This window comes from Pyxicephalus adspersus, chromosome 2 (genome assembly GCF_032062135.1).
Source record: "Pyxicephalus adspersus chromosome 2, UCB_Pads_2.0, whole genome shotgun sequence".
In the NCBI taxonomy this organism is placed as follows: domain Eukaryota; kingdom Metazoa; phylum Chordata; class Amphibia; order Anura; family Pyxicephalidae; genus Pyxicephalus; species Pyxicephalus adspersus.
Window position 1 is genome coordinate 32,977,640 of NC_092859.1, and position 13,813 is coordinate 32,991,452.

At 35.9% G+C, this 13,813-nt stretch overlaps 1 protein-coding gene across 1 annotated transcript in view; it reads left to right on the forward strand.

The window, feature by feature from the left end:
- The window catches only part of VWF (von Willebrand factor), a 99,997-nt gene that overhangs the window by 66,958 nt on the left and 19,226 nt on the right, over positions 1–13,813 (forward strand). Inside the window, 5 exon segments of the mRNA XM_072400328.1 lie at positions 1,931–2,136; positions 3,687–3,789; positions 3,878–3,952; positions 8,753–8,857; positions 13,000–13,199. Of these exon segments, the coding sequence (XP_072256429.1) occupies positions 1,931–2,136; positions 3,687–3,789; positions 3,878–3,952; positions 8,753–8,857; positions 13,000–13,199 (689 nt within the window).

The window sequence follows — 13,813 nt, forward strand, 5'->3', positions numbered from 1 at the left end:
AGGCAATGCATATATAATTCTTTATTTTGATAGAGGAAGAGAGAGTTAAAACCATCATCAGTTTTTGTTTTTGGCAGGATTGGCTGCAAACTGACCAGCATTGTCTAAAAATCTTCAGCAATCACTATGTAACCAATACTTCTGGGATTGGTCAGGGAAATTGGGAAATGAATTACTATACAAAAATTCCAGGAGAAGGAAAGGGGTTTCCAGTTTGTCCATTAATATCTTCGCAGATAAAAAAGTTTTTTTATATTCAAGGCTTTTTTCCTTTTTTTTTTTTTACATAATGAAAAAGAATACTGTATATATGAAGAAACAGTGTTGTCACCCTAGGACAAAAGTTTTTTTTCAAAATACAGAAAACCTTTCGCTTTTTTAATCTTATAAGACATGGGGCATGTATTCTGTAGTCCGCACAAAAATCTTATGTAAAGTTATTACCAGTGTTTGACCTATCAGTGTAGAATTGTCACCTCAATCCAGAAAGTTATCAAATAACAATATCAAATGAATCACAGCACGCCCTCTTAGTAACTGCCTTCCGTGCAATCATGGATGACGCGTTAACATCATCCAGTTGCAGCAAATGTAAATATTTAAAATGGAATATCAAATTGTCAAAGAGAAGCATGATTTTATATTTGTATAAATGAGATACAATTGGTATGAACCACATACCAAATTGGCATTTTCTTTTTTAAAGTTAAAATCAAGCACACATGTATTTTTTATCTTATAAGTAAAATGCGTGCTCTTATTCTGCATGTTTAAACGTTGATTAAGATTGTAATTCTAATTAACTGCATGTGTGATTTGTATTTTATAAAGTTATAATCATTCTCCTGCTGATAAAAATTCCAAGATCTGTAGATGAAGTACAAAATCAAAGAGTAATGAAAACATTAAAGCTTAAATAAATATTGTCTAAATACAAAGGACATGTGTATTCTTACTTGGATCCTCTTTCCCCTCAGTGTAGGAAATTGCCCCGAGATTGGGCATGTGCAAAAAAAGCAGCCAGGAGCCCTCAGAGATGTGTGACATAGGTACCCCGGGAGGCTCTGTGCACCCATTCTGTCTTGATTGCCGCAGCAATCAAGACAGAAAAGGGAGGTGCTTTAAAAAAAAGATAAATAAAAGATTTTATATATATATTTATATATATAAATATATATATATAAAAATCATTTATGCCAGTGTTTCTGAACCAGGGTTCTGTGGAACCCTAGCCTTTCTCCAGAGATTGCTGGTGTTTGAGCAAAAAACAATTTGTGCCTCTTAGGTCAGTTTAACTGACACCAATGATCTTCAGCAAGGGAGACATTGCTCCTGCTGGCCTGTAATGTAAGAGACATTCTTTCAACTGATCACCACTCTAATATACTGTAAATGATGGATATAGTAACTATCAAAGGAGTTCCTTAAGACCTAAGTTATTTCAAGGGTTCCCCCATGTTAAAAATGTTGAGAAACACTGAATCAGACATTCAATTGAACAGAAATGTTGTATCAGGGGAGAATCATGTGACGTGTGTACATAGCCTGTGTAATAATTCAGATAGTGACAGGGATAGGATCCATTTTAGCAGCAGACTCTTACCTGAATAGATGTCAGACTGATTGGAAACAGGTAAGAGAGTGTCCCCAATTTAATCAGTGCTCTCTGCCCAGGTTAAAGTATGCTGCAGATGTGTGTACTGACATGCAAGGAACTGTTTAGGCCTGTATACCCTACAGAGAAATACTAAACAGGTAAATTCGTAAGAAAAATGTAGCCTGAGCTGAAGCTGTTATCACTCTTTTTTTGAAGCTTAATCCCACAATTTGTTCTAGTAAATGATTTCATGTGACTGAACTAGAGCCCAATGCTCATCTCTCAAACAATTCATGTCCCAGTTTAAATATATACTCTGCCTTTATTTTTCAGCCATGAAATGTCCAAGTACCATGGTGTACAACCACTGCCGGATAGGATGCGATAGAGACTGTGAAAATACTCACAATGCAACAGTCTGCTCCGACCACCCAACAGAAGGATGCTTCTGTCCAGATGGCGATGTGACATTTAATGGAAAATGTGTCTCGGAACATGTGTGCACTCAGTGTGTTGATTCTGAGGGATTCGAGCACATGGTATATACATTTTTATAAAGTTCTAATCAAAAGCAAAGTTTCTGAGAAACAGAAAGGGGTTATTTTATTATATCACCATCTTAGATGCAGATAGTAAAATTCTTCTTTAAGGAACTTCATGACCGGTTTTATTATGCAAGCTTATTTGAAGAAAAAAAAAAAAAACGTCAAGGGTTTTCTTGTATGTAGAAGATATATATGTTTTATCACAGAAAAGATTATTCCTTTCTGCCAAGAATCAAGTACATTTTTTCAAGTGCTGCTAAGTCATTTATGACCTTAAAGAAGCACTGGGATTGATTTACTAAAATAGGTGAGGCAGGTTATAGTGCTTATTATAGCAGATAATATCCTAAGCTTACAAAGTTGGTTCATGTAACAATCTTGTATGTTCCAACGTGTTATGTGGATTGGTTCCACTTCATCAATGAATGATTACAGTATTTCTTTGTTATAGTATACTGTACCTATCCACTTTATTTGTAATTGTTCCCTGATGAAGCGGAACCAACCCACAAACTAAGTACTATAACCTAGCTATTCAGCTTGAAATTTGTGTGTAATTGTCTTAAACAAGGTGGCTATTTAACTTGTTTTCTATGTGGAGATTTTAAATTAGGATATGTTACTAAAAAAGTTTTTTTTTTTGAATATGTGTGGTGTTATATGTACTGCAAAGTACACACAAAATAGTCCCACAGGAATTTTTTGTTAGGTGTATTTTTGAATGGGGATGTTGACAGTGGGTTAAGACTAACTAGATTTTACAGACTAGATACATCCCTTTGTCTCAGTAGTTCACTTATCTTAGTGAATGCAGTTCCTATTGCAAACAATACCCAATCACAGGCAAGAAAGAAAAAATTATATTTGCTTGCACATGGTTGGATGACAAGTGAGCAAAGCCTCATTCACTAAACTTAGTAAATTAATACCTTAACAGTGAACGGCCCAAATTCCTTTAGAAAATCAACCACATTTACTTGTAATGTCAAATGTCAAATACCTCTTGTCAACATGTAAAAAATAATCTGGTCTGTATGCTGTAAACAGGTGGGAGAAATTAAATTATGATCTGTGTAGCAATTAGAGATCTCCTAATAATTATTTTAACAAAACTGAAAATGTTTTCAAAGATGAACAGTTGTCAGCTTTCAAATATGATCATTCTGTACATAAATGTGAGGGTTACATGCTTGTGTAGTCTGGGGGGGTGTGGGGGTGTGTGTAAGGAATAGACAGAAATACTTCCTTAACCCTTGATCCCCCGAAAGTTGACATGCTTTTCTGCTGCTGCAATGTGAGTGGCCTCTCAGGATCCTTACATACAGTGCAAAACTACTGGTTGGAATCTATACCACCCACTCTTTCAACCCATTATATTAATTGGAACTTTAGATTTACCAGTTATATTACAACAGTTTTTTTTCCTTTTTAATTTGTTGACAGACACTTTCTATAAGAGTATACATTAAGAGAATACTCATGTACACATTAGCCATGATATTATCTCTCTTGCAGCTAATTAATTGTTAATATCTTCCATTTAGCATCTGGAACGCTGGATTCCCTCTCATGAACCGTGCAGTATCTGCATTTGCCTGGATAACAGGATGATTAACTGCTCACCCAAGCCGTGCCCGACTGTTGAACGTAATCCAGCCAATACATATCTGTTTCTCAGAACTCCTGGTTAAGTGATGAAGTGCTAACAGCCTATTAATGTCTCATTTCATTTCAGCAATCACTTGTGGCCATTGTGAAATTCCAAAGCTGAAGAAGACTTCCGATCAGTGCTGCCCGGAATATGAATGTGGTGGGTACTTGGTTATAAAACCCTTTCAATGCCAAAGGTGTTCTGTCTGATTTTTTTGTTTTGCATCTCCGGTCAGAAGTTCAGGTGTTACTATGTATGAGATGGGATTTATTTTGCATTCTGGGCTCCCCTGTGTTTTCCTGAATCATATACTTAACACTAGCATAGGACACAATCAGGGACATTATGATCTGTAATGTGCCCCCCTTAAAGTAAACTCCAGACAAACAGCTAAATACACAGAACAAGGCCCAATAGATAAGTAATGCTTTCAGGTCTCCTCCCTGTCCCTGGCCAATGACTTAAGAGTGAAAGGACATGATGAGTGGTGAGCTAATTGTCAGGATACTTTTTCTCCAATCAGTATTAACCTTGTTAGTACATTAACACATTGGCTCCTTGTGCTGCCTCCTCTCCCAATCTCAGTTAAGTTGTACAAGAGGCTGCAAGATGCCAACTCTTGTAACTGGTACTGGTAAAAACCAGGGTGGTGATGGTTAGTGCACATGCTCTTGACTTGTTCTAGTTACAAGATTAGCTTTGCCAGTACTTAAAGCAATTGAATTCCCAAGTTGGATAACAGGAATTGTTACAGAAATGTATAAACAGTGGAACAAGGTAGTCAAACCATTCCATACAAGTTATTCCCAATATCAAATTCGAAATGTACAAGGAAAAATTTACTGTAGTCACAATAGAAAAGTTTGAATTGATGGGACAACAGTAAACTCTTCTTCAATGACCTGGGTTTTACTCACCTTGCTTTATCACTATATCAAAGTTAGCCAAGTGCCTATATACTGTTAATATGGGAGAATAGTGCAGCAGGGGTTGGTGATGTTAGTAATTCTGTAAAGATCTGTAAAGTTGGCCATATATTTGAAATGTGATCATTTATTTACCATTAAGACAGGAACCACTGTCAGGTCACTCTGGGTAGATTCATCTCCTATTTGTCCTGGTGACTATTGTCAGTAACACAAAAAGTGTTAGTTATTCCAAAATGTTAGAGATGTCATCAGAATGTGAGGCATTTATTGGAGTTTTAATGGGGACCTTTAAAGTGACTGTTTTAGTGACAACTGTATAAAAGCTGCCACAGTCAATACTTGTGACCCCATGAAGTTATATGAAGCTAATTCTGTTTTTTATTGAATTCTATTTGATCAAATTTACTCTTTCAGTGTAAAAAATTGTGTTTAATTCATAAAACTGATTTAAAAAATTTATGTTACAGTTAAGTTTGTCAATAGCAGGTTGCACTTGTCTCTGCAATCACCTAATTTCAGCTACGAAAAGCTGGTTGAAATTGTCTGAAAATTGCTATGATTAGAACTAGCATTAAGAACTCAGCTGGCAGGGGAGCAACTTCCATTAGGCAGCATGGCAGCTGTACGTTGGTGATTCAGGTACTTAGTTCCCTTCAAACTATCATCAGTATTCTCATTTGATATGTCCATATTGAATCATTCAGAAATTGCACATCTCCCTCCCAGGTTATAAAACACTTTGTTTTGTTCAGTGATTGCTGTGGGTTCGGAAATGTCTAGGCTTTGGCAGATGCAGAGTGCTTCCACCGTAATATTTCAGTGGAAAATATTTTTGTCATTAGAACTGACTCTGTGTCTATCTTGTGCAGAGGATTCCAAGAATGACACGTCAATTGCTAAAGCACGCCAAACACTAATTCCTCTCAGATAATAAAGTACAATCTGTTGTCAATGTGTGTGGCTTTTGTTTGTTTGACATCCAATGTGCTTCATAAATTTGTTTTTTGAAATACCTTGAGGCCAGTGGAGAAATGAGAAAGCTTAATTTTATTTTTAGAGTACCTGTCTCCTAGAGCATATATCCCAAATGCTATAAAATCACCATCTTGGGAATATGAAAGGGCAAGGTTCTCACTATACCCTAATTAGTGTAATTGATTTTATGGGGATTCTAAACAATGAGAGTGGGACCTTCCTTGGGGGCATGATTTAATCGATTTTTTTGTTTTATGTGAAAGTTTTTTTTTATTTAGAAGTTATTGATTTTTTGTGGGGTATTATCAAAGTAGTTTAGTTTAATTCATTCTTCAATGTAGTTTATTTTATTTAATTTAAAATCAAACTTTGTATATGTGTTCTTTTGTTTCTTGTGTATTTGATTATTATTTGTGTACTATTGTTGTAAATTTTTTTTATTTTTATTACTACTATCATTTTTTTTCTTACAAAAATGTGTTAAACAATTAGTCTGGCAATAGTTTTTTTTTGTACAGAAACAGCCCTGGGATAGTTAAAGAAGTTTCCATAACCGTCAGAACTTTAAAAGCATTATAACTTTAAATTTCCCTTCCCTGTCTATGGATTTCACCAAAATAATAAAATTTAATAAAATCTTTCAAATGATAAAACTACTCAGCCCTAGCTGATTTGCTGCTGTCTTTGGGGGAGAGAAATCTGAACAGTAAAGACAAAGACAGACATAAAAATATGTCAGAGGTTTTAACACTAATCACGACTGTTTTCACTACTATATGTATCTGCATTAAAGAGAGAGCCCTACTTAATAGATCAAAGACATAATTTCATATGTGTGTAGAGAAATGGCTTTCGGGAAATGCAGTTTTGGAGGTGTAACCACATTAGTAGCATTTACCTCTGAGCAGCTGGCCTTTGTTTTGTATTTCTTTCTATAAAGCTGTTATGTGGGAACAATGTAAATGAAAATTATAATTGGGGGTAAATTTGGGTAGCGCCTAGACATACATTTTAATTAGCCTAACTTCATCCTTCCTTGCTTGCCATGCCAGCCAATAAGTTGCAAAATAATTTACCTAACCAGGTCAACCTGGTTTGGAAGTATTACCTTATCTTATGCCCATCAGTCAGGGACCTCCTTTAACCATGGGTCTCTGGGGCTGTCATTTCTTTTCAACTAACCCTACCTCCTTTGTATTTATACCAGTTAACATAGAAAAAAAAATATTTGTAAGAATTATTTCATAATTGCTTTTGTATGGCAAAAAAATTACATTCACGCCTATAAAGTGCACCTAAAGCATTTAATTTCAAACCGAACCCTTGCATCCAAAATGTGTTATTTTTTATTAAAGGCTGTCAGTTCATGTACATGAATCACGGAGTCACATTTACATTCCATCAGTCTTGCAGGAATATATTATTCTATTTTTTATTGTCTCTCCACATGTTTTCTTTGACAATTCATAATCATTTCTACACCTCTGAATATCCTTCTGCTTTGTTATTAAAGTCTTGGGCGAGACTTTAGAGAAGGACCTGAGGGTAAGGTGAGGATTTGTGTTGTATTTTGTGTACTGTGAAAGGTTACATCCTGTTCCTACAGGTTACAATTGTCGGGCTACTTGATGTTTTTCCCATCCTGGCCTCTTCCTGTGATGTTACCATAACAATAAACAAAGCAATATTATTTAGTAATTTTCAAAATCACTCCTTACATACAAACATTTCAGAAGTTTTCCCTAATCCCTTTATTTGACAAATTTTGCCTTCCTTCCTCACTGATCTGTTGGTTGGAAAATGTTTGTCATGTAGACATGCAGAGTCTTAATCTATTGGCTAGGTGTTAAAGCGAGGGCCTCAAGGCTTTGCTTGTTGTGTTGGGGCTTTGTTGAGGACTGTCTGTGGGCCTAGCTGGATTAGACTCCTTTGATTCTTTGTATGTTTTACAAGAGATTTTCATCAACACTACATTTCCTTCCTAAGCACTTATTACATCTTGGTTTATTTGAAAGATTAATCTAAATAGAACTGTGAGAAAGTAAAAACAGCTCAAAGAGTATTCTGCTAAGGAGATTCCTCTCTAATGGGTCTTGTGGTCATCAACAAACCCAATAAAAATGTTTTATTGGGTTCCTATTTTGTATTTCAAACATATATAAAGTCATTTTTTGTTTTTCAGATGGAGGTTAGGATAATAAAGACTTCTGCTCTGTGGAATTTATTGAAATTCTATTCAATTTTTGTCTCAAAAACACAAGAGAGCAGCAAAGCAAAAGCAACTTTCTTAGGTCAAGAATACATCCCACATTGTAGTAATGTTTGTGTTACCACAATGTGGGGCGCCGCAGCATGGACATCTTAATGTGTTTAAGTGTTATTCACCTAAAACTCCTGAATTGTGGCATGCTACTATTGTGCATTGTTTTCCAAAACAAAATGGGGTTGGGTTCAGTTTTGGCTGATGGGGTGTGTTAGCAGCCAACATGCAACATGATGCACTTTAACATCTATTCGTAAACAGCTGTGATCCCTATTGGCAAATATCACCCTACCTCCTGTTCCTGTGACAACTCTAACACTTTGGATTTTCTGTCATTTTCTGTAACAGAGAAAATAGTATCGAAAACCACGAAGCTGATTAGATAAGTCTGTGTGTGTGTGGAAAAAGTAAAAAGTAGAGTTATCTAATAACACAGTTTTTCTCAAGTTTTTAACATGGGAGAACCCTTTAGGAAAGTTTTAGGTCTTTAGGGAACCCCTGCTATAATTACTATATCCACAACCCTATTCACAGCCCACATTATTGTGGTGAACATTGGGAAGCATGCCTTTTACTTTGCTGGCTAGTGTGAAGAATGTCACCCCTAACAACAGCCAAAAAGATCATTGGTGTCACCTAAACTGACCTGAGAGGCACGAATTGCTCATTGCTCAAAGAACCCCCTAGAAACCCTGGTTGAGAAACACTGCTTTCACATATTTCAGTGATATGACAGCCAAATATGTAATTTTGTTAAAATTGCTAATTCTTTTATTTTTTATTTTTTTACAGTTTGTGATAACACTACGTGCACCTTACCCTCTGTTCCACGCTGTGAAAATGGAATGATACCTGTACTTGCCAACCCTGGAGAATGTATTCCAATCTATAATTGTGGTATGCATTAACTTTTAAAAACAAATTTAAAGCGGTTTTATTATCAGCCTTTTAAATAATATATGTCCGTACAAAATTTTGCATGTGTATGGGCTTTAAGTAATGATGTACTAAAAAAAAACAAATGCAGCCAGCACATCTAAGAACTGGTAAGATGCAATATATAAAGTTATTGTTTTTGGTTTAGTTATGCTTTAATTACCATACTAGAATATATTGTTTCTCTGCAGTAATTACAAATACATTTGACATTAGTTCTGTGATCATATGACTCTGCAGGATAAATGATTATACACTATACAAGGATCTTTGAAATTACATTATTTTACTATTAATCTATCACTATGCATGAAAACACACACACACATTTTATATATATTATATATTTTTGTGTGTGATTCTGCATTCATCCCATTGATCTGGCTGGTATTATTTGGGTAAACCTAATACTTTAACTGCCATAAATAGGGATTTCTGGGAAAATCCATGTTCCGCTGCTTGTTACAGGGCTCCGTTTACTAAGAGGCATCTTTCAACAGTTGACCTTTTGGTTTGAATTCACTTCATTTTATATAGTGCTGTGAAAAGCCTTCATTCCCTTTATCCCAGTGTATTATTCACCAAACCCCAGTTCCATACCACCAGCTTGGCTGAGGATTTGCTCCACACATTCCAATGCAGTGAGCTTCCACAGCGAGGCAATAACACCACGAGCAAGGCTTTTCACACGGGAAAGTTGGGAAAACTCCAGAGATCCTAGACCAGCGGAGAAGCATATGTTACTGAGTGTACACTAGACTGGCTGTCAAATACTACAGCTGCTCCACCAGTCACACCTACTGAAAATGTATATCTATGTATAAAATCGTGAAACATTTTTAGCTTTGAAAGTCTGCGGGGCTGTGAAATTGGAGCAAAAGGGCAGCTCTCATCTATAACACACCCCAACAGGGCCTTATCTCTGACACTAATCAAGGAATTTGGATGCTATGGGCAATCCACTTGTTGACCTGGTGTACCTTCCAGCTTTCAAAGACAGAAAACACATATTGTTTGGAAAGGATTTTTTTAATAAGACACACCTCCTGCCACACACCCCAATTACGTTGTCATCATTTCTAACTTTAAGTAACTAGACTTGATTTTCTTTGTGTAGTGTAGCTGGTAACACAGTTACAGTCCTTTAGGATCCAATAACAGATATGAGGAGCGAAGATCTATTCTAGTGGATATAAATTGGACAGCTTCTGGACATAGGCCCTTTTACTATGCAGTTGTGGGAGATTGCACACATTATACATCAGATTTGAAGGTGTGTTGCTACTGGGTGGCATGACATTATTTTTGGGAAATTGCGGGCTGCGCTGCCGATAGGCAAAGGTAGACAATAAAGGACAACTTTATTAGTCTGTTTCCATTATGTAATGCAAACAAAATATTTGCATCACAAGCAAGAAAAAAGTGTAATAGTCATAGCAAATATATCAAAATATATGGTAGCTCATCCTATTTATTACTGGCACATTAAAATGTGTGCAAAACATTATTTTTTACTTTTTTAATTTATATTGTTACTGGTATGCAAGAATGAAAGACAGACACAAGACAGTTTTATATAAAGTTGTTTTTTTAGTTTTTATTTTAAATGAAAAGTAACATTCAGTTAAGGCGGAATTAAACCTGGCAATACTTTCCTGTCCCCATTCGTTCGTAGGGCGCTGCTATCTTTTTCTTTCTCCTCTTCCTTTTATCTTGATTGACTGGGCTGGGATGACCTAAATCCCATGCAGTTTATTAATTCCTAGAGTCCACTAGAGAAGCCGGGATTGCCGGGTATCCTGGCAATCAATGCTGACAATAAGCATGCCAGGATCGATCAGGCATGTAAAACAGATTATTGCAGAAGGAATATCACCTGTTCCTTTCTGCAATAATGACTAGCCTGATCATATGTTCAAAGTGGAACTTTAGTTTCATTTTAAGGTACTGCTGATTATGTTGCAGTATGCAGTTGGACAGTATTAGGGAAGTTTTACCTGGGGATGATCAGCTAAAAATGTACTATACACAGAGAAATGTTCTCCTACAAGTATTTAGAAAACCAAAGATGATACAGTAGTGTAAAACTGGCTAGCAGCAGGACAATTGCAACCAGATATAACAGCACTAACTGGCATATGGCTAATGTAAACTAAAAAAAAACTACCCCCTTCCCTGAAAAAAATCCCTAAAATACCACCTTCTAAATCAAAAGAGCCAATGATCAAAAAAAATTACAATTTGCTCTAATCTCACCCTATACAGTTTGTAAGCTTTTCCTATTCTTTACCTACAACAGCTTTCAATTCACTGACACTGTGGCTGCTCTGTCCCCCCCCCTAGCTTTATAGTAAAATAGTTGGATAAATACACTTTTTATTGGCCATTCTAAGCATTCTGTTAATTATTAAAGGCCATGCTCACTCAAGTTCATTATAGTCTAAAAAAGTTATATTGAACAAATTTGTAAATAAGTTTTTCAAAACTGCAGACCTCTTACCAATGCTAACTCGAATCCTAATAAACAGTAGGTTGAGCATTTGTGAGCACTTGTGTCACCTATCTGTTTGGAGCTCAATGCCAGGGGAACATTATGAGTCTAGAGAACCTGTCACCTGTACATTACTATCTCATATGGCATTATAGCCTATTCAAAACAAATTTAGAAAAAACAATAATATTAAAAATTAGTTAAAAACAATAATACAATATAATAATAGGAAAATAAAGGACCATGGAACCACTTAACCCATACATACATATGCGTACCTAGGATAGGTATCATAGTTTGTGGGTGTATGGTGTTTTTAGTTTAGTTCATCCCTAGACCAAACATCTGTATGTAGGAGGTGTATTATATTTACAGTGATTATATGCCTCTAAAATTATTCTTGGTTTAAACTCAGCTCCAAAGAAAGCTACAGATAATGTTCTCCTTTAGCCCAGAAGATGGTGCCATTTCTTCTGGCTCTGAGATGGCTTTAATATCTTATGTAACTGTGCTTAGGAGGGTTCTGAGTCTTCTAGTATGGGTCGTAGGAAAACCGAAAACAATGTAATATTGTATATTACAAGAAATCAGTGAATTATACTATGATATCCAAAGAGCTTATAGTCTTTGATCATATTTAATGGCATTACAAATTAGTAAGGGAAACAATGTACAAATACCCAGAAGAACAAATAAGAATTATTTTTTATAATGTTTTCATCATCATAAATAGAATATGAAAAAATATCACTATAAGCTATTTTTTTCATACCCCAATTGCTGGTTGCAGTCTCCTGTTATGGTTTACTAGGCAGCAATGGTCCTCTGCCACCATGTGTCTGGACACAAGGGCATTGATCACATGATCTCATCAAAGGGTGTGTATGAGACAATGCATCCCATGTTTTGGAGTAAGGAAATGGGAACACTTTTCATGTGATGACAATGTCTAGGCTATAAATACACACAGTTAATACTTTATATTCTATGTGCTGCTGAACCCTTTATTTAAGTATGCTAAATGTGCAAAACATGTTGACCCCACTTCAGATTAGTGAATTCAGAAGTTTCCAGTAAAGGTGCTGTTAAGGGTCGACCATACAAAGACATTTTAGACAAGTGTGCTCTTTCCACCTTGCGGTAACTGGAGAAGGCCCTTTTTTGTTCTAGCATTACCGTACCCTTGTGCACAAAGCCAGATCCATAAAGACATGACTTGATGATTTTGGTGTGGAAGCCCTGCCCTCAACCTTACGGAACACCTTTGAGACTAATTGGAATGTTGATTCTGAGCCAAACCTTCTCCAGCGGGAATGAGCAAAATTCCAACAGACATGCTACAAAATCTTGTTGAAAGTTTTCCGAGAAGAGTAGAGACTAAAGGACGTAGACAAATCTATATTAGGATGGGATGTTCAAGAAATTTATATAGGTTTGATGGTCAGGTGTGGACAAACTTGTAACCATATAGTGTATATGCAGTATATATACATTGATATTAAGTGTACCTGTGCCCCAAAAATGAACATTTGTATATTCCTAACAAGCAATAAAAAGGTTTTTAAAAGTTCTACTTTAGTTAGCTTTGATTATTTTTTTTTTATGTTACCAGCGTGCAAATTGGAGACGTGTCCTGTACCACCAACTTGTCCATCTTATAAGGAACTGACAAAGACTAGCACAAAGTGTTGTGATACATATGAATGTCGCTGTACCTGTTCCAACTCCACAAATACCTGCCCACCTGGATACATCTCCTCCAGCCTGACTAATGAGTGTGGCTGTACTACTGTTACCTGTGCTCCAGATGAGGTAAGATGAAGCACTGCCATTTGTTATATAAGGCAGAAACAACCCCAGGATGATAAAGGGGATTTCTATATAAAATACGGGAATACATTTGCAAATTTGACCTTATAAGTTTAGTGAAAAGGTGTATTTTTATATTTATAACTTCTTCATTATGCTCAGTATGAAACAAGTGATCATCAAAATGTAAAAATTGCAAAGCAATGTGTAATGTAACAATTGTGGAGCTGCAAAGCAGGGAGATACCACACACATGGCAATCTGACTTGAAAGTGAACCTGTGTAACGCCTAGTGAAGTTTGCCATTAGGGTGTTTTCTATTAGCAATCTGCCACAAAAGTACACCAACATTACTAGGGGAAGAGGTAAGGGTACAACAATATTGGATTTTGATTATGTTTATGCCAATAAAAGGTCATGCTTAATTTATAGGTATATTATTGCAAAAAATGTACTTAAATTGTTAGTGGATTCTGTGTGTGTTATAATTTATGCAGTTAGATAGGCCCTGATAATACAAAGCATACTTAAGCTCCTTGAAGTATATGTGACCTTATATTGGGCTAAAGAATTTTGAATTTATTCATTCTGGTGTGGTGCTTTTGTTTTTAAATCTT